General features: G+C 40.9%; 1 protein-coding gene across 1 annotated transcript in view; it reads left to right on the top strand.

The window, feature by feature from the left end:
* Positions 1–19,832: 19,832 nt before the first annotated feature.
* ABCC12 (ATP binding cassette subfamily C member 12) overlaps positions 19,833–21,989 on the top strand; it is an 80,976-nt gene continuing 78,819 nt past the window's right edge. Inside the window, exon 1 of the mRNA XM_036751849.1 lies at positions 19,833–19,951. Coding sequence (XP_036607744.1) covers positions 19,833–19,951 — 119 coding nt within the window. The remainder of the gene's footprint in view (positions 19,952–21,989) is intronic.

Here is a 21,989-nt window from a genome sequence, read left to right as displayed (position 1 = left end):
AAGTTGTCTTAGGTTGGAAAAATGTCTCCCTCTGAACTTTTGTTGGCTCTGCTGCTCCAAAATTGGATTTGATGTGTTATTTTAAAGTTGTTGGGAAAGTTTAGGTAGGTCCCTACTTGGCTATCTATCTTGGCTCTGCCTTCCTCCTGTTTCAGACTATGAATTTCTGGTGGGAATGTTGTGGCTTTGTGTGACACTGATCTGTATTATCTGGGGTCTTGACACTACTTTCTCTGAGTACTGATTATTGTTTTCTTTAAAAATCTCAGGGGTGGCTTAGGCCAGGGAGCTGTGAACTTTTAGAGTTCTCTATGTGGTCTGATTTAATGGTCTGAAAATTGCCCTCATGGTTGGAACTCTTCAGGTTCTCAAGCCCAGTGTGGGTCTGAGAAACTCAGGAGACAGCTGATATCCCCAGTGCCTGACAACTAGCTGGTACGCTCTGAGGGTTCAGAGCAGTAAAACTTCAAACGTGCTGCTGGTCCATATCCTCTCTGTGAGTTACTCAGCTGCAAATCTCAGCTGAAGTCCATGGGATGACTCTGTGATTCAGCTGTAACATAGCAGCTGACTTGCTCTTGTTCCTCTTCCCTGCCTCATCTACAGCCACAGGACCTTAAAAGGCTCTGTCTGAGCCTTCCTCCCTGGATAGAACCTTTCCTATGAGACTACAAGTCTTGGACTGTCTCATTGTGCTCACCTGGTCTGGAAAAATAACCCACTGTGATTTCTGATTGAATTACCCCATCACTATTCAATCTGGTACTCTTCAACGATCTTTATTGAAATTGGTTTGCAAGAGAGATGGGCTGTACTCCTTCCTCTTCCTTCACTGTCCTTGCTAGTCTTAGGATAGGCACGTTTTCATAATTCAAGTCTTCCTTGTGGAGTGAAATATCATGAAGGTAGGGAAATCAAAAGCACCTTAGTGTGAATATGGCCTATCAGGTCAAATAAATAAGAACAATTCCTGTTTCAACATTGCTTTATGCTTTACAAAGCACTTTCCTCACAAAAAACCTATGGGGTAGTGTGTGTTGAGTGTTATAGTTTTCTGAGGCCAAGAGATAGGATGTTTGTTCAAGGTCATGCAGTCAGTAAGTAGAAAAGTCAGAACTCAAACTTAGGTCTTCTGCTTTCACATCTAGTGACCTTGACCCTACTTTCTATTGCTTCTCAAATAAGATGTAAATCAACTCAGACAGGCTGCTTCTTTGTAGTCCTGCACATATAATTATTTTCACTGGACTTGAGGCAATTGCCTCAGTCTTGCTCAGTCACTTCCTCTTTGTATTTTCTTAATCTTCTTTTCACATTTGTCTTTTTCCTACCTGTCCATACTCCTATTTCCCCTTCCTCCAAGACCTGTCCTCAGAGCATCCCCAGTATTCTCACCTATTCCATGCACAACATATGACAAACAAACAACATTTTCACTTGAGGCCCATTCCCACAATCCTTTATTAAAGAAGCCTTAAATGGGAGGATAATTGGATCATAGATCTAGAGCTGGAAGGGACAAAAGACAGAGGTCATCTAATCTAACACCCTCCATTTCACAGATAAGGAAACAGAGGCCCAAGGAGGCAAAGAGATTCTTCCATAGTATACTCTCTAGATACCTCAAAGTCTTCCTTTAACTTTGCCTAGCCTACTTGACTACACAATTTGCATTTTTAGTAAACATTAGAGATTACATTATAAATTCACATTCCCTTATTTCTTCAGTTGCAAAGCATTAATCACACTCAAACCCATTTCTGTACTTTTTGATAGGTGCTGTGATCATTTCTTTTGTCATGCGCTGTTAAATCATTCAGTAAATATTTATGGAGTGCCTACCATACGCCCCCAGTACTGGTCTGGGCTCCAATGTTAAATTATTAATAGCTGATACCACCAAGTTAAATGAAGATTAGTATTTTTGGTTGCTGCTTACAGAGAATCCTATGGGAGAAATGGCGAATTTTTTTTTTCCCACTAATCACAGAGCTTTTTTAACCATTCCAGTATCAATATTGTTCATTCTCTTATAATTTTAACTCAATTCAACAAACATTAAATGCCTACTAAGTGCAAGATACTGTGCTAAGCACTGGTAATGCAAAGGTGAAAGTCTATATATTCCCTACCATCTGAAAGTTTACATTTTAAGTGAGGAAATACAACGAGAACTGTGAAGCTCTGCATAGTAAGTCTAACTATGGGTTTCTTTTGAGAAGAATGTAGGGTGGCAGAGAAATCAATCTATTTGTACCTACTGTGTGCAAAAGCACTAGGAATACAAAGATGAAAAATGGCGCAGTTCTTGCTCTCAAAGAACATGCAATATTCTTGAGGTTGGGGTAAGGTTGGGGAGACGGTAGATACACAAGTAAGTCTAACAAGAGATAGAATACAATGGGGGCAAAGGAAAGGTGAAAAACAAAGGATTCCAGGAAAATTTGAGGAGGAAGAGAATAGGATCATAGATTTAGAAGTGGAGATCACTTATTTCAATACCCTCATTTCACACATGATGAAACTGAGGCCTAGAGAAGGCAAATAATAAGCCGTGGCCAACCAGGTCATAAGTGACAATTAATGGGGAAGAAGGTGCCATGTGAGCTGAGACTTGAAAGAAAAGGCTTTAACCGGGCGAAGGATTCACAAATGGCTGGAATATAACAACAGTGGTTAGAATTTATATAGCACCTTAAAGTTGGCAAAGCACTTTGCAAATATCATCTCAATTTACCCACGCAACAACTCTGAGAAGCAGGTCTTATTCTTATCCTTATTTTCCAGATGAAGCAAGTGAAGCAGACAGAATAAAGTGACTTGCCTAGGGTCACACACCTAATAAATGTCCAAGTACACATTTGAACTCGGTTCATCCAGACTCTGAGTACAATACCACATGCACCATACTACCAAGCAGCCTCGTGAAATGAATCAAGGTGATAGAGGCTGGAGGAGATTGCATGCTGAGAAGAAACAGTTCTAAAGTGCTTAGGTTCCAAAAGATGGAATTGAGTTTAATGAAATTGGCAAGAATAAAGGAAGAATAAAATCTTGTACCTATAAAATTCACTATGTTGGGGCCAGGAAGGAGACTTAGGAGTTTTGACATTACTGGGAGCCACAGGTAAAACTGATCAGAAACATTCAAAAGGCAGTTGAATATCTCACTGAAACTCTGAACAGCACGGAACTAATGTAACAAAGTTCAGCATGGTAGAAGCTTATTTCATGAACCCCAAGGAGAGACAGGAGGGAGGCTGTCACATCTCTAGCTCCAGATTCCTGACTTGTGCTGCTACCCAATTTCTTGGGGGAAGTTTTGGCCAATTTACATTGTCTCACAGGCTGAATTCTGCTGCAGTTCCCTCTGCCATAGCTTGGCCACCAGATGTCAGAATCACTCCAGAAATGCAAGAAAGCTGAGCGCCTGATTTCCAGCTGGCCTGTTGTTCTGGGAACTCTCCAAGAAGCAACCAGGGAAGTCTAGGGGGGAAAATCTTCTGCCACAGTTTAGTGGGACAAGAAGCAGGTCTGCTGTGTTCAAACAAGGCCTCCTGATAAACTTGTCTTTAGACAAAACGTTGGTAAAGTGGATTTATGGTGTCACCAGCCTCCTCTTTCTTTTTTTTTTTGTCTTCTTCTGTTCCCTCTCCTACAGCCCCAGGCAGGTATTCAGTTCCCTCATAATCTCCCGTTTCTGACCTCTCATCCCTCTTAGATCCTTCATGCACAATGAGATGCCCATTGCCTCTAAGACCTAAGAGCAGCATTTCTCAAACCAATATGGCCATAGAACACTTTTGGTCTTGAAATAATAGGATTTGGATACGTAAGGTCCTTAGGGATTATTAAAGTCCATCCTTTTTATTTTATAGAAAAAGAAACTGAGGCCTAGAGCAGAGAAGGGACTTACCCTATGGCAGAGCAATAGTAAAAGGGGCAGAGCTGGTATTCGAACTCAGGCCTTGTGATTCTAAATTCAGTGCTCTAGCCATTAGAGCGCACTGCTTTCATGGAATTTTTAAGTGCTATCCCAAGGCTTCTCAAGGGTATGGAATACCTGTAGAACAATGGGAAAATTGTGGAAAAAATACAGGAATAGAATCCTGGATTTAGAGTAACAGGATCTAGATTCAAATACTGACTCTGTCATTACCTTTGTGACTTTGGGCAAATCATTTAACTTCCTTGGTAGTTTTTCTAGTTGTAGGATGAGGGAGTTGGATTACAGGGCTTCTGAGGTCTTTTCCAGTTTTAAATACTGAATCTAGTGTTAAAACTATTCCTAATTCAATATTTAATAACTTTGAGGAAAATATTACTAGCCCTGAAATTTTCTCACCCAACCCCTCTTCATATCATGTGGTATACCAGGATTCTTCAGAACACAGAATTTGGTAAATATTGTTTTGGAGGATTATTCCTGGTAGAGTGGGCTGTAGGGGGGTATGTGTGAGGGTAGATTGAGAGAGGGAGAAAAGATTTGCATTTTAACCTGAATCTGAGACTAATACAATTAAAATCTACTGGAATTTCAGGTATCTGCCAGCAGATAGAGGTAAATTTTTTTCCTCAAGAATACTAGAACCTTTCTAGCATCCCTATTATACAGGATCACTCCACTTACGTGTAAGGCTAGTTCTATTCCCTAACTCATAGTTGTAGACCATGAATTGTTTAACTCTGAACTCTCTTGCTCTGTTGGAGCAGCAGCATGAAAATTAGGGATGAGAGGTTTCACTTATGTCAATGAACCACAGCGAGATCCCCTCTGGGCTAAACATTCTTAGACTGAATACAAAAAAAGGATGCCCTCATTCTGAAGCAAAGTAAGGAACAGCACCACTGGAGCAGTCCTGGTGGTCTGGGCAAAATCTGTAATCCAGCACATGCTAAACCTTGAACTAGGTATTTCCCCAACATAGCCCAACTCAGTAGTGCTAGCTGTTTTGACTCACCCAGACACACATTTCCACACTTATAAGAGCAGATGAAGGTGATAGAATTTCTAAAGAAGTCACACAAACAATTTTTAAAAGTGTATTCATTGGGTGGGTGGGGGCTAAAATGCTTATTTCAAAGAGTAAAACAAAAGAAAAATCATCCTTAGCATGGGGACAGGCTATGTCGCAACATGTCCTTAAGCCTATGTTGCTAGAGAAAAGAAAAACATTATGCAATCACAAAAGTGCTTCTGAGAGGCAAGACTAACATTCAAGGCCCACCACAATCTAGTTTTACTTGCTTAATGTTTTTAGCAATAGTTCACACAGCATGATAACAGACAGAGTGCTGGGGAGAGAGGTCACTAAAATGTTTATGACAATTTGATCAGGATTCAAACTTCCCTATGCATAACCCAGGGTAGGATGGTCACCTCTTTCTCCACTTGCTACAACCTCATTTTCTTATTTATTCTCATCCCAGATTCTAAGAGAATTAAAGTATTTGTTTTGATTTTTCCTAATTGGTTACTAAAACTCCAATATCTTTATTAATCAGTTAGATTGGAGCCCCACATTAGTTTATTAAATAATGTTTAATGGACTGGAGAAGCTTCCTTTCTCTCTATAAGTTTTTGACCATATCATCTATATGTCAAATCCTCTAATATCTTAAACTTAGAGAAAAAAATTTATTGGCTATACTATTTGTTATCATGGTAACCAACAATACAACAAAGATATAAATATTATATCAACATATTGTTATTATATTAATATGTATTTACTATAAGAAAGAACATAAAGTCACCTTTAAATACAACTACTTCTCAATTCTGCAAACATAGTCCCACCATTCCATTATCTCAGGATCCTGATAAAAAGTCTCTTCTCAAGAATTCTCTTCCATTTTTTTTTCATAAAATAGATAAACTGAGCTCTCTCAGGAAATAAGTTCTCTTAGCTCTTTTTCTCTGCACTCTCTTCAGTCCCTGTAGACAGTGGTCTCTAGAATGGCAGCTAAGCTCCCAGTCTTCACAGATTCCTCACTGAATGACAGTTAAACTGTTACTGACCATCAATAAACATTTATTAAGCAGTTACAATGTAGCAGGCACCATGCTAAGTGCTAGATATACAAAGAAATGCAAGAGATAGTTCCTGTTCTCAAGGAGCTCACAGTCTAATGTGAGACAACTATGCAAACAGTATGTACAAACAAGCTATTATTGGGATAAATAGGAAATAATAGAGGGAAGGCACTAGAAGTAAAGGTGATCCGGATAGGTTTCATATAGAAGATGATATATTAGCTGGGACTTGAAGGAAGACAGGCGGCAAAGATGAGGAGGGAGAGCATTCTGTCCATGGGGGACAGCAGTGAAAATGTCAGGAGATGGAATGTCTTGTTTTAGACGAGGAGACCAGTGCCACTGGATCCCAGAGTACATGGCAGGGTATGTATGGTGGGGCATAAAGTGTAAGATGACAGAAAAGGAGGGGGGTACACGTTATGGAGGCTTTGAAAGCCAAAAAGAGCATTTTTCAAAGTTAATCATATTTTTTAATTGTAATTTTCTTACAATATGAAAACAACTATCATAGAACGAGGCACCAACTCCATAGGCAGAAGATCAAAAAGAAGATTTTATATTTGATCCTAGAGGCCATAAGGAGTCAGAGTAGTTTAGGTAGGTAAGCAGTAGGGGGAGTGACATGGTTAGAAATCACTTTGGAAGCTGAGCGCAAGATGGACTGGAGTAGGGTGGCAGGCAGATGAACAGCAGGCTATTGCAGTAGTCCAGGTGTGAGGTAATGAGGGCCTGCACCAAGATTATGGCAGTATCACAGGAGAAAAGAAGGCATATTCAAGAGATGCTATTAAGGTAAAATCAATACACCTTGGAAAAAGATTGTCTATGTGAGGTGAGAGTGAGTGAAAGATAACACCTAGGTTGTGAGCCTGGTTCACTGGGAGGATGGTGTACTAATTGGGAAAAAGTAACTGGGAAATTAGGAAGCAGAGAGGGCACTGGGGGAGAAAGCGTGATTTCAGTTTTGGACAGGTTGAGTTTAAGATGTCTGTGAAATGTCCACTTCAGAGATTCCATTGACTCTTAAAGATATTGTAACTGTATCTCTGTTCTCTGTGGGAAAGGCTATTGAAGATGGTATTATATAACGATCCCCCTACTGGACATATTCCCCAAGGGTTAGAAAGGACCTATATATACCGAGATACTCATAGCCATCCTACCTCTGACATATACTAGCTGTTTGACCCTGGAAAAAAATCACTTAAATTCTTAGTACCACAGCAGTTCTCTAAGACTAAAAATTTAAGAATTGCAACAAAGTTGCTATTCTGCATTGCTAGATGGAATTTTCTTGCTGGAATCTCCCTATATTAATGCAATTACAAGTCTACAAAAAATAAAATTTGAACAGCTTTATTTGTGGCAGCAAAAAAACTTGAAACAAAACAGGTACATTTCAATTGCAGAATAGAGGAACAAAGTGTGGTCTATCAGTGTAAAAGAATATTACTGGATTATAAGAAACAAGAAATTCATAGAAATATGGCATGATGCATATGAATTGCTACAAAGCACTAAAGGAAGCAGAATTAGGAGAATATAGACAGTAACTACAATAATGTAAACAAAAATAACTCTAAACAACGCCAAAAGGGAGCAGGGCTCAGATTCATTTTCAATGACCAATTGTTCTGGAGAACAGATGGACAAATCCTCGCTACCCAAAGTCTTTCTCTCTTCCCAAAGTCAGCCTCAAACCACACACAGCTACCTCCTAAAGAGCGCAGTCACCAATTTCACTCCTCAAGTAGACGTGTATTTTCTCCACTACTTAGAAGTCACATCTCCTTTCATATACAGTACGAAGCATAGGGCTGCTAGGCTCGGGTGGGAGCTGAGGTTACATCTGCCATGATTAGTACTGTGCCTCTCCCTTTATTTACATTGTCTTCTTTCCATGCGTACATGCCCCCAATTTTACCTACATCCCATCCATCCTTCAGAGCCCATATCCTAAATGAAGTTGTTGGGGACCACCTCAGTCAACCTAGGCTCAAAAATTTAGAGCTAGAACAGACTTAAAGACAATCTAGTCCAATGCTCTAGTTTTAAAGATGAGAAATCTGTAACCCAGAAAGGTTAAATAACTTACCTAGTGTTATACAGGTAGTAAGTGACAGTCATGACTCGAGCTCAAGTCCTCTGACTCCTAATCTATAAACTACTTTAACATTTATTGTTTGGATTACTTGGGTATGCCAAGATTGCCTAACATGGAGGTGCCCTATGAATCCTGCCACATGGGCAGGTGCTATCTCTTCTGATAGACTGTATTAAAACTAATCATACTGAAAGTCTCTCTTTCTTACTGAGTTTTTTTTCCTGCTGCATCCAAAGGGTGAAGATCACAGTTCATCTGCTGCGCAGGTGCCATAATGTAAGCCTTGTCTGGGATAAAACTGAGCTCATCACATTTGAAAAGATTCTGGGGAGATTTTCTGCCTGAGATCTTTGATTTTAGATAACCCTAAAGTACCAGATTGTGAAGTACCAGAAGAACATTTTTAATACATATTATTAGGGCTGTAAATGTACAGTTGCTTTTTCTTCTGCTGTGTGATCGCTCACAAGTCCGTTACATTGGCATACCTTTGCAGACTTTTCATTTGTTGATTGTTTAAATTCTGATACTTTTTGTATTGTTGAATTCTGTAGAAGTATCAATACACTGATGCCTGATACTGATATATAGATATTGTTTGTATTGCTGAATCTTATGGAAGTACTGACATTAAGTTTAACATGAGAAATTAGGAATCACTAGATTGCTACTGTCTAGTAGAAATGTTCATACTGTTCTTTTTTGCATTTAAAATGACTTAGACTACTTGCTTTTTTGTGAAAGCAAAACTCCCTACTACTTCTTAAGGCAAGATGTCTGACCCCAAATTCCTCGGGTATCTGACATTCTTTGATACTTCTCTAACTTAGCCTACTTTTTTTCTTGTCCTGATGGATGTTTTGAATTCCATGTGGTTTACCCGGGCAGTAGCAAGGATCCATAGGGGAGTTTTGTGTCATTCAGAATAAAGGACCCAGAAGAAACTGCCTGGATCTTTTTGGGAATTGCTTATATTAGAAGGACTCCTAGAGAATTTTGCTGTGCCCTGTGTAGAAAGGGAAAGTCTTTGTTCAGTCCTCAGTTGGATGGCCTTAGGCACTAAGGGAATTACTGGAAGAGTTTCCACCCAGGGCTGTTTTCTCATTTGGGAAATCTGATACCAAGTTATCCTCAGGTCCTAAATCCCTGTGGGGAGAGCCCTATGTAGTTTGGAAAACTCAGTGGGGACTAGATTTCTGTTTAAGATAGAAGCCAGTTTTGTCTTTGCTCTTTCTTTTGCTTGTGAGCTGCAAACAACCCTATATAAGTCTAAGCAAGCAAAAATAATTGGCAAATCTTGTAAAATGTATCTTGTTTTGTTGACTCTACAAAACTTTGTATTTGGGGATAATTGCAATTTACATCTGTACATATGGGATTATATACCATCATGCAACTTCGGCTGTTTTGAGACTTAACTGTATAGTGCTGGGAAAGCAAGTGAAAGGATATTGCTTGTGCCTCCCCAGAGACCACAGAGAACTCTTCTGAAGGAACTGAATGTGGGATGATGACTATGTTTTTAAATAAATACACCTGTGCCTATTTGGCTCTGAGGGAAAATTTTAAATGGGGAAAAAGTATAACTGGACACACACAGATAATATAGTATGGAAGAACTTTATGTCTCCTAGCACGTGGGGGACTGTAGCCTCCTGTGCTTGGCTATATTAAAACCGGCAGATTGAGTCACTTTTCCTGCATTTTTGTTGTGCTCTCTTTCCCATTGTGTCCAGAGAATGAAGATCACAGTGTACCCATTGTATGAGAACCGCGAGCTGAACCTGCTAGAGGGGAAGGACTTCCCCTGCTCTCTCTTTTATATCAGCTTGGAGAAATGAGCCTGGGGAGGGGAGAAGGAGGGTGTTTGTTTCTTCCCTGTTTCACGTGTCCTTAGGTTCAGGTGCCACAGTAACCTGATGAAATTTGACCCATGCAGAACACTGCAGCCAGCCAGCTGGCAAGGAGTCCCAGAGAAATCAGGGTGCCTGGGTCTCAGGCCTGAGGTGGGATTAGTGGGTTTGGAGCTAGGACTGTGCTATATAGGAATACAGATGAAGGGAGCTAAGCTTTGAACCTAGTTCCTTTTGCCTCCCCAGAGACTGAGGTGCTATGGGGCAGGAAGCAGGGATTCTACCTCCTTTGTGTTATAGAGTAAATTTGAGAGTTGTGATAAAACCTTCTGAAGTAAACAATTCTTTGTAAAAGCTTATCCAATGTTATTGGCTAAACAAAGCTGGGGTGCAGGGAACCTGCTATACTGGAGGGGAATACAATTGGTTGGGGCTGTAGCCATTTGGAGAGAGTCTAGGTACCCCCAAACACCTTAAAAAGGTACTGGAAAACTCTGATTCAGTTCAATTGTTTTTGAGTCATGTCCAACTCTACATAACCCCATTTGGGGTTTTCTTGGCAAAGATACTGAAGTGGTTTGCAATTTCCTTCTCCAGATCATTTCATAGATGAGGAAACTGAGGCATACACCATTAAGTGACTTACCCAGGGACACAGAGCTAGTAAGGGTCTGAGTCCAGATTTGAACTCAGGAAGATGACTTCTCCTGACTCCAGGTTTGGAACTCTATCCACTGAGCCACCTAACTGCTGTGAGAACTCTGGAGGGAGGAGTGAAATGTAATCTATCTGGCCTTCAGGTAATAGGGTTTAGAGTAGAAGGAGTTACACTTGTTTTAATACTTAATCCTATGCAAAACAATATTGTTACTGAGCTGTTTGTTGAGTGTGTTTCTTGTCTTCCAAGGAAGAGAGCCCTGGACACATCTAGACATATGTATTTCCAGACTTGAAGAAAACTCTTTAGCAGGGACAATTGACAACATGGAGAATGCCAGCTCATTGACCAGAATGGTGAGGGTCTGGAAAGCATATCAAATAAAGAATGGTATCAATAACTGGGGATGTTTAATCTGGAGGAAAGAAATGTGAGATAAGAGAACAGGGAGAAGAGACTCTCTTTTTGAGAAAGGTGAGAAGTATACACCTGAAAAACTTTTGAAGAGCTTCCATGCGGGTTCTTAACCCAGAGACCATGAATTTAATCTTGAAAGATATTGTGGTAAATGCATTTCAATATAATTGGTTTCCTTTGTAATTCTACATACTTTATGCATTTAAAAACATTAGTCTGAAAAAGGATCTATAGGCTTCACTAGACTGACAAAGAGTCCATAACAAAAATGGTTAAGAACGCTTAGCTTAAACTAATTCTGCTTGTCCCCAGAAGAAAAAAACAAGGAGCAAAGGGGTGACAGATTTTTGACTCAACTGAGTGAACAAGTTCCTAACTAGAGCTGTTTCATGAGATAATGAGCTCTTTTCACGGGGAAGTATTCCAACAGAAGCCAGTTGATGATCTGGGATTAATTCTAGTTAGTAGTAGAAGCTAATTATGCAAATATTGGTCCCATGACTCTGTCTTTGGAATTTTGGATAAATTTTCTCAGGAGTAGAGAGAAATGGCCTTCCTTAGGCTTGGTTGGTCTCTGTCCCTGAAGATCAAATTCTTGGGAAGAAATGCCAGCCACTTCAGGAATAATGTAGTTTTTCCTCTGGGGAGTTGAAAGTTACATTTCAGATTAGGGTCAGTAGCTGATTTCCACTCTAAGAAATGTCTTTTTAAAAATAAAATTAATTTTATTGTTATCTTTTGATTTTATATTACCTAAATTTCCTTCTGTACCACTCCCAGAGAGCCATCCCATATAACATTTTTTAAGAAAAAAAGGAAAAAGAGAAACATTAGCAAAACTAATCAATATATTGGAAAAAATCTGACAGTATATGTAATGTTCCATGTCCGTGGACTCTCTCCCACCCCTACCTCTGCAAAGCACGAGAGAAGTTTCTAAGAAGTTTCTTAACAGGAATCAGTAAGAGGATAAATAGTAAGAGGGGGAAAGACCATTGCCTTGAGAGCCAAGGTGATTTGGATTCTAGTTTTGTCTCAGTCAGTAACTCTTTGCAGCCTTGGGCAAATCACTTTCCTCTTGAAGCCTCAGTTTCCAGATGACTAGTTAAGTCCTTATGTCCTATAGGGCTGGAAATCCTGTGAACTCTGATTTGGAGGAGAGCTTGACTCTGCACTGACTTGCTGTGTGACCTTAAGCAAGTCACTTCCTCCTTCAGGTCCCCCAGTTTCTCGTTTGTTAAAAAACCATGTTCTCTACGGTCGCTTCTGGCTCCACAATTCCATGCTTTCCATGAGTCTATGAATAAATTTCTTTCCTGGCTCAACATTTTGCCCTTAAACGGTCATCACCACCTAATAAATTACCACAGCTGCCTTCAAGGTAAAACAGTATCGAGCTATTTATTTCTCATGTCAAGAAAGAAATAGATGATATTCTCCCTAAATGAAAAAGTCTCCCATCAAATCCTTGGCTCTTCGATGCTGCTTTGTCTGTGCAGCTGTGCCCTTCTCATCAGCTTCTGTTTAAAACCAGAGGGCTCCAATTCTCTCTCACCAGGCTTGAGGAAAACATTGCCCTCATTCCTTGAACAAGTATGTTTCTCCATTCTGGGAAATGCATGCCTGGATTCCATGAAGCATTTTGTTCCTTGTTCAAATGGAATACTGGCCTCAATCCCAAAGTGAACATATTACATGCATTAAACCTCCTGGCCTTTACTCATTATCTTCCCCACAGCTGGAATGGCCTCCTCCTTCCTCCCTGCCAACCTGACTCCTGGCTCATTGTGGCCCAGCTCATACCCCATGGGCTCGATGAACCGTTTCCTGACCATTCCAGTCCACAAAGATTTGTCCTGTCTCTGAACTCTTAGAGCACTTCTAGTTTGTACTATACAAGCTATCCTTTTATTATAGATTTGTTGAGCCAGGGTTAGGAATAGTTTAGGTAAGCAGTTGCCTAAGGCACAACACACAGGGGAGGGAAAGGAGACACATTTTAATATGACTTTTTACAAGTGTATATTTTTTAAATATCAGAAAATCTTGATGTCTGTGGCCTTTAGGCCACATCTTTTTTTATGATATCAAGCCATAAATGTGATAGAGAAAGCTCAAAGTCTCTGGTGGACAGTCACATACAGGGAGGTCTATTTTTTCAAATGCAAGAAGGAACTTTGCCTTGGGCAAACAAATGCCTCATGGCTAAGTCCAACAGACTTGTATTCTTTTCTAATAGTTTTGTGTCAGTATTTTTGGCTGCCCCAACAATATTGTAAATTCTTTGAAGGTAGAAATCATGTTTTATGTTTGTCTAAATTCCCTGAAAGGAAGACCATGCTCTGTGCTGGAGAGCACAGACAGGGGTCTCATCTACTCATGAAGATTCCCATGAACAATGACTCTGAGTCACACCCTGCCACCCACTCTAGTGTTTCATCTTCCGATAGTGAAAGAATTCATAAGGCTAATGGGATTTAGAGAGTAGGCAGCTAAGTGGCACAGTGGATAGAGTGCTGGGTCTGGAGTCAAGAAGACTCATCCTCCAGAGTTCAAATCCAGCCTCAGACACTTACTGGTATGTGTGACCCTGGGCAAGTCACTTAACCCTGTTTGTCTCAGTTTCATTTGTAAAATGAACTGGAGATGGAAATGGCAAACCACTCCAATATCTTTGCCAAGAAAACCCCAAATGGGGTCACAAAGAGTCAGGACTGAAATGACTGAATAACAGCAAATAGGATTTGGAATTAAAAGGGTTTAGCATTTATCTAGTTCTATCTCTTTGTTTTTTTTAAAGATTAAGAAACTGAGGCCCCAGAAGGAAAGGTAATTACCCAAAGTCACATCTGTGGAAGTAAATTAATGAAAAAGCATTTATAAAAGTGCTTACTATGTGCAAAACTCTGTTCTAAGCCCTGGAGATACAAAGTAAAAAGGAAGACAGTCCCTCCTTTCAAGGAGTTCACATTCCAATGAAGGATTCAACCCTTAAGATGTTTCAGCTGCAAGTCAGATGAGAAGGCCCAGGTTCCTTAAGGTGCAGCAGCAAAGCAGACAGCAATCCATTTTCTTTAGTGTTATTCTCACTGCTAAAAACCGTATCTATTTCTGATGTGGAACAATAGTTCCGCAATGCCAAGGATTCCAAAGGTGAGAACTTTTTTTCTAGGCCTTCAGTAACTATATGGTTGCTGAGAAGGCAGGGGCTACTGTTGCGTTTCCACAAGGATTGATTCCCTGGAAGCTGATCTGAGAGCAGGGCCTGTGGTGGTGGTGGTGATGGTAGCAGTGCTACTGTTCCTGGTGTTCTTGGGCTTAGGGTCCTGGGCTAGCTTTACTAGGGTTTGAGAGGAGAGGTGGTAGCTGTGGTTTAACTGACCTAGTATATAGCACTTCCTATCTTTCCCTCAGGGTGCCTTGCTGCTTGTGTATTACCAAAATCTCTCCAGCTCTAACTTGGACCCATTTTATCTCATGGAGTCTTCCATGGACACAGAAGAAAAATGTTTTAGCAACTTCTTCCAATTAAATACACAGATAATTCTTACTTCATGTAAATTGGCATGACACAAATTTGACTTTCCATAAAGAATTCTGAAAGAAATTCACATTCCTAAAGAAGACCTATGTTAACTTCACTGTACAGTACTGTGCTCTCTCTCTCTGCTCTTATCTCTTGGCTAGGCATTCTATGGCTTCCCATTCTATCCCCCAACCCCCTACCACCCTCCAGGTGAAAGCAGAACAGACTTACAGAGAGATCACCACCACCAGTACTGGATCAATGGGATGGGGGCTTGGCTTGAAACCTCTGGAGCCAAGAGACCTTTGCCCCACTCCGCCCACCCACCTTCATGTCCAGCCCCTGCATATCTCTTTCCTCTATTGGCCTCTATGTGTCACCCTTCCTCTCCTGTTTGTGTCCATGTCTGGCCCCCATATGTCTGCCTACCACCCCTATTCTTCCTCCTTGTTCAGGCTAGGCCCCTAAGTGGTTTGCCAAAGCCTCTGAGGCCCCCTTCCTGTCTATCTTCATCCCTTCCTTCCCCGTGTCAGTGGGCAAATTCACATTATGTAAAAATTGCTTTACGTAGAGGTCTCTGCAACGGTCCACTTATGTAAAATGATATCTGGACTATACCTGAAAATCACCTAGTCCAAAAGAGTTATTGTGTACTAGGTTCCCAGAGACAACATATGACTATCACATTGATCCAGAAAAAGATGGAGAGATTACATGGTGAAACTCTGACTAAAATTGGGGGAGGGGAGGAGGAGATGCGTACAACCATAAAGATTTGTGTTGTTTGTGTAACTTCAGTCCTCTGTGCCTCAGTTACCTCAGCTGTAGAACAGGGATAATAATGGTACTTACCCCACAGGGAAGATCAAATAAGTTAACAAATATAGTGTCCCGCAAGCCTTAAAGGTCTGTGTAAATACCAGCCATTATTTAATAGAGTCTCCCTTTGTAGTTTGTCTCGTCAGCTATGAGCATGGATTACTCTGTACATGCATTTGGAGTGTTTTAGTAGGCAATGTGATGAAATAGAAAGAATACTGCACTAGAGGTCAGGAGACTTAAGTCCCAGCTTTTCCTTTACCTTAAACTAGCTGTGTGAAGCTGTCACTTGAGCCTTTCTGACCCACGGTGTCTTTTTAATGAGAAGAACAATTCCTCCCCATCTCCTTTACTAGGTTGTTATGAGACCTGAAATAGGAATGAAAGCAATTTGCAATACACATAAGGCACTTTCACATATGCCTATGTAAAATGTTATTCATAGTAGTACTGATTTTCATTCGTGGAGGGATGAAGACAAAAAGGATATTAAACATTAGACATAGTTGAAGAAAGTAATACATTCCATCTTTTCTGCTTCAGCTAAAAAAAACCAACCCCCCCCCCCAAGTTCTGAAACTGCTTTTCCCAAAACTGTAACTTAACTTTTTTTTCTCATCTCTTGATGCCAGTGCTTTTCTATGTTGGGTGTGGAGAGGGGGAGATTATGGGCCTGTCTGGTTACAGTCTTTTAGTGAGAACTATAGGCATAGATACCAGAAGAAGACAGTAGGGGGAGAAAGTGACCTGGGAAATAGTAGGAAGAAAAAAAATCTGGGTAGATTTCTTGGAGTCTAGTAATTGGAAAGTTCACAAATTTCTGTGTGTTGGGTTGGGGAAGGAAGGAAGGTAAAGGTCCTATAGAGTATTTATAGGTCTTTAGCTTTGAAACATTTGCAGTAAGCTTACATTATATGTACTTACTCAATTAATGGATATTTATTGAACATTTACCATGTATAAGGGCCTTTGATGAATGCTTTGGAAACACAAAGATTTTTCAGACTTAGTTCCTGCCTACACAATAATTTACAAGGTTTTTTTTGGCCCCAGCCTGAGATTTCATTGATGTAGGAAACTCTCAATGAGAGAACTCCCTCTACCAATGCAGATGATGTATCAAAAAAGAAAAAGTTCTTTATATGCAAAAAATTAACTGCTGGCCCAAGTGCCAGACAAACCATTTAATTAACAACATTACATTCACTGCATATAGATTATCATCAATCCTCAAATGGGAAATCTTAAAAATTGAAGTTTTACTTTTTTGCTGACTGGATTCCAATTTAGCAGGATCAAAATACTCTGGGAAATGGGAGATAGCTGAAGTAGAAAGCACATTGTATTAGCACACAGGAGCCCTGGATTCTAACTCTAGTTTTGCCATTAAACTAGTTACATGGTTTTGGGTAAATAATTCAAATGTTCCATGGCTCAGTTTCTTCAGCTATAAAATGGGAAGAATGACAACTGCTCTAACCTAACCGTGGGTGAGGGACAAGTGAAATTGTACCTATGAAAGTACTTACGACAATGTCAGGTGATATGCCAATATGAAAATTGATTATTTGGGTAGCAGGATAGCATCTGGGAGACTCTGAGTCACAGCAGCTGATCACAGCCCTTGGTGCATAGAGGAGGTGATGCTCCTTTAATGAAGAGAGAAAGGGAATGTTGGCTCCTGAGAGTTCCTTGGTAGGAGGGGAGGGAACGACAGTTGAATGGGGCAGTTGGAGAGAAAGAGGCCGGGTAGAGGTGGAAGTGGGAGGGGAGAAGCTGTGGATGGTGACCATAGAGAATCAAGGAGAAAAAGAGAGACAAAGGCAACTGAGGCAGATAGAGCCTGGAGCTCTCATTACACACCATATCCTCCTCCTCCTCCCATCACAGCCTCACGATTGTGGTATTTATATTTTCTACCCAGGTAAAAGCTCTCTTGCCTTGATTCCTAGCTATGGATTATTGGTAGAGTTGCCTGTTACTAATCTTCCCATTAGCTTTGATCATGGCGACTGTCCCAAGGCCTTTCTACTCTTACTTCTCTTCCAAGAGCCTTGAGACTCTGTAGACCTGGCTATGGAACTTAAATGCTCTCCTGTCTCTGTCACTCTGACTCCTCACATGCTGTCTCATCTACTATACCCTCTCCCTTTTCTGCCTCTCCCACTCAGTCCCTTCATGCTTGTGAAAAGACCTGCCACCACCAAGCTCACTAAGCCTCCTGGGGCCATCACTCCAAATGTCACATGGTTCTTTGTTAACAAGGATATTAAGATTAAAATGAAGGGGTCTCTGGGGTAGGAAATAGATATAATGATAATAGTGAACATTTATGTGGCATTTTAAGGTTTGTATAACCTTTTATATATACTCTTTATATACACAAATGTTATATGTATTTATATACACATTTATACATATTTATATACACATATAGAATTTGGCATTGAATTTGGAATCAGAGGACCTGAGTTTGAACCCTAGGGCTGACACTCGTATGACTTTGGACTAGTCAGTTGACCTTTATGAGTTTCAGTTTTCTTATTTGTAAAATAAGGGAGCTGGATTCGATGTTTTCTGACATACCTTCTAGCTCTAAGTCCTACATTCCTAAGAAAGCTCCTCTTAGGCTCTCTCATGAGCTCTGAGACTACTCAGTCTTTCAGAGGGAGAAGTTAAAAAACCCATGGGTGGGACGTGAAACAGATGATCAGACTGAAGCTCCTTTTCTTGTTGTGAAGAATGATAACCAGCCTAGAGAAGGGAAGCCTGAAGGGTGATTGCATGCCAATGCCAAACGTGGGATTCTTAGTGTGTGAATACTATATGCTCAAGAGACAGTGTCTGTATTGAATCGAGCAAGAGGGGTTTAGGTGGGTTCCAAGGAAGAATTTACTGAATGCTTCACCAAGATAGAACGAAAATAAGCTTCCTTACAGAAAGAGTCTCTTTTTGCCCTATCTGAACTGTTCGGATTGGGTTCTGAATAATCCTGTCTGGAATAAGAGGGATGCACTCGATGCCCTTTTAAAGAACTTGTTGCAGCTTTAGAGGTCTTGGCCTCTCAGAGTAAGTAATTTGTGTCTAGAGTACTGCTGGCTCTGCAGCAAAAGAGGCCACAACAGGTCCAATGAGCTGGCTGACTTTCATTTGCCATCCCCTCCTTCACCCAGCTGGCTGTCAATAAGCATATTTCCAACTCCAGGCAGTTTCTCACTTCTGGCACAGGATAGCATGACAGACGGGATGGAAATGTTAGCCAAAGCAGACTTCCTGATTTTAAAGTCCCATTTCCCCCCCTTGGGGCTGCCAAATTTAGCAAAATGTAGCTCCAGCTGCAAGGCTTCCAAGCTATCTTAGGTAATCATAACTATGCATTCCCCACAGAGAGCTCAAGGAAATTACCTCCCAGGGCCAATTTCCCTATTGAAATAGGATTATTTGGATGCTGGTCAAGTAGGCATGGACCTCCATGTGTGGCATTCTAGAGTCCAAAGCTTTTAGGATGCCTTAATAGCAACTAGATTGATTTGTAGACTGTTGGAACTAGAAAGGACCTTAGATGGCATCTAGTTCAAACCTTGATTTTACTGAGGAAAAGATAGAAGCCCAGGGAAAGGAAGTAACTTCTTGCCCAAGGTCACATGGCAAATCCTTTCTAATGAAAGTCCAATGAAAAAAGTCATAGTATGAAATGAATACACTTACTACTCAATCGCTCTTGATAATGGAGGATAGTAAAGACGAGCACTGGAGTATTATGTCCCGTTTGGGGGAGGAGGGTGGGTGGGTTCCATCTGAACCAAATCAATCCTGAATAAAGCATTCTCTGATCATTCAGAATGGTAACAACTTCAACCTTTGTATCCCACATTGAGCTTTGTTTTTTAAATCTCTAATGGCCCATACCATGCATACTGAATGTTTGTCCCCTCTCCCATCCCCCTATTCCTGTAAGTTTGAGGATACGTATCTTAGCTATGCTTTGTATCTCTTCTAGCACTTAGTCCCATGATTTGTACACAGTACATACTTAACTAAATGCCAAATGAAGACCATACATAGATACCTGATATTGGCAAATATAAAAGGGGAACGGAATGTTTTTTCTTCCAATAAAGATGTTCTGGGGATGGAGAGATAGTTTCTGCACTTTGCTTCTATTTAACTTGGGAAGGATACATGGAACGGGTAGCTTCTGTGGATGGTCAAGGGGGTCTGGTACACAGAATGGGTTATCAGATTATTTGCGGGCACTAGGACCTGCTTTGGGAATAGTGCAAGAAAACAATTTTCCTGATAGTTCTAATTATGTAGTGTTAAAAGAACTCTCCCTAAACTTGTGTATGTCTGTTTTCATTCCAGGGTCAAGCTGCACTGAGGTTAAGAACCCAGAGTGCTCAGCAACACTCACCATGGTAGGTGAAGGTCCTTACCTAATCTCTGACTTGGACAGAAGGGGTCGGCGTCGATCCTTTGCGGAGAGATATGACCCCAGTTTAAGAACGATGATCCCTTTACGACCCTATGCAAGGTAAGCCTATTGCCCACCTCTCAGCAGGAGAGCAAGTTACTTTTATTAATATGCCTAATATTTGTAGGAGCTGATGACATTAATCAGAAACCCTCTTGGGGTTTTTGCCTACAACTGCTTCTGGAACCAGAGGATTAGACAGGGATTGTCTTGTGTCTGCTGCTTTGAGAAGCAGCATCCTCAATCATGGCAGTTGGAGTTTGCTGACTTGAGCAGGATGTGGAACCAGCAATGAGCGGGTGGGTACATGTGCAGTCCAGCACTTCTCTTTCCCCTCCCTTCCCCCTTTTTAGAGGTCCATGGATAGGAAAAAGGGAGGGAACAAGCATTTATTAAGTACTTACTGTGTGCTAGGTCCTGTGCTAAGCATTTTACAAACATCATCTTGTTTGAAACCTCACAAACACGCATTAAAGTAGGGCTGTTATTACCCCCATTGCACAACTGAGGAAACTGGGGCAGACAGAGGTTAAGTGACTTGTCCAGGATCACATAGCTAGAAAGTGTCTGAAGGTAGATTTGAAATCAGGTCTTCCTGACTCTAGCCTGAGCTGTATCCATGGCACCAGTGACTAGAAGATGACACTATGAATCAGCTCTTGTGGTCTTAGTTCTTGGGGTCTCCTCCTTCTACTTCTAGCATAATGGTAACATTTCCACAGTGTTTTAAGGTTTACAAAGGATCCCAGGGACTTCTGTTTTCCTCATAACAACTGTGAGGTAGGTAGGGCAAGTGTTGTCCCTACTTTGGTAGATAAAAAATAAAGGCCCATATTTAAGGAGGACTATTGACAGGTTAAGGTTAAGGCGGTTAAGTGACTTGCCCTGCTAATTAGTGTCAAAGCTAGTTCTGTTGAATCTTGTCTCTCTCCACAATCTAAGGGGAATTCTGATAGCACTGCCTTTCCTGGGTGATTATAGCATTCCGAATTCACTACCAGAATAGTATGGGCTTTGAACAGAAGCTCTGCTCCAGGAGTGATGGGTTTGTTGAGTCATCCACATACTTTTCAGCCAGTCAATAAACCTTTATTAAATTCCTATGTGCCGGTGCTGTGCTAAGCTCTGGGGATACAAAGAAAGACAAGGATAATCCTCTCTCTCAAGGAGCTCACAATCTAATGGGGAAAACAACATGAAAACAACTGTATACAAACAAGCTATATTCAGGATAAATAGGAAATAATCAATAGGGAAGGCCCTACAATTAAAAGAGGTTGGGAAAGGCTTCCTGTAGAAGGTGGGATTTTAGTTGGGACTTGAAGGAAGCCAGAAAAGCCAGTGGGTAGAGATGAGGAGGAAAAGCATCCCAGGCATGGAAGACAGCCAGAGAAAATGCCCAGAACAAAGAGATGGAGAGTCCTCCTGTTTGTGGAACAGAAAGGAGGCACCGGACTGAAGAGTACCTGGGGGTGGGTGGGAGTAGGGAGAGGACAGTATAAAGTACAAGAAGACTGGAAAGATGGGAGGGGGGTTTGCAGGGTAGGTTATGCAGGGCTCTGAATGGCAAATAGAGAATTTTGTATTTGATCCTGGAGGTGATAGGAAGCCACCAGACCTTATTTAGTATATGTGGGGGAGGGGTGCAAAACATAGTCAGGTCTTCACTTTAGGAAAATCCCTTTGGTGACTGAATGAAGAATGGATTGGGGAGAGCCTTAAAGTAGGCAGACCCAGCCGTAAGCTATTGCTGTAGGCCAGGCATGAGGAGATAAGGGCCTGTACCAGAGTACGATCAGTGTCAGAGAACAGAAAGGAATATATTCAAGAGATGTTGCAAAGATGAAATCAATGGGCCTTGGAAACAGATTGGATGTGGGTGGTGGTGAGAGATAGTGCGTAATGGAGGATGACACATAGGTTGTGATCCTGAGAGACTGAGAGGAAAGTGGTATCCTTGACAGTAACAGAGAACTAGGAGAAAAGATAATGAGTTATTTGATATTCATATTATTTGACAAGATACTTGATATGCATATTAGTATTCCATTCTGGAATGTCTGTTTTGGACATGTTGAGCTTAAGATGTTTACTGGAC

The sequence above is a fragment of the Trichosurus vulpecula genome, chromosome 3 (genome assembly GCF_011100635.1).
Source record: "Trichosurus vulpecula isolate mTriVul1 chromosome 3, mTriVul1.pri, whole genome shotgun sequence".
NCBI classification, from domain to species: domain Eukaryota; kingdom Metazoa; phylum Chordata; class Mammalia; order Diprotodontia; family Phalangeridae; genus Trichosurus; species Trichosurus vulpecula.
This window is presented reverse-complemented; position numbering and strand designations above follow the sequence as displayed.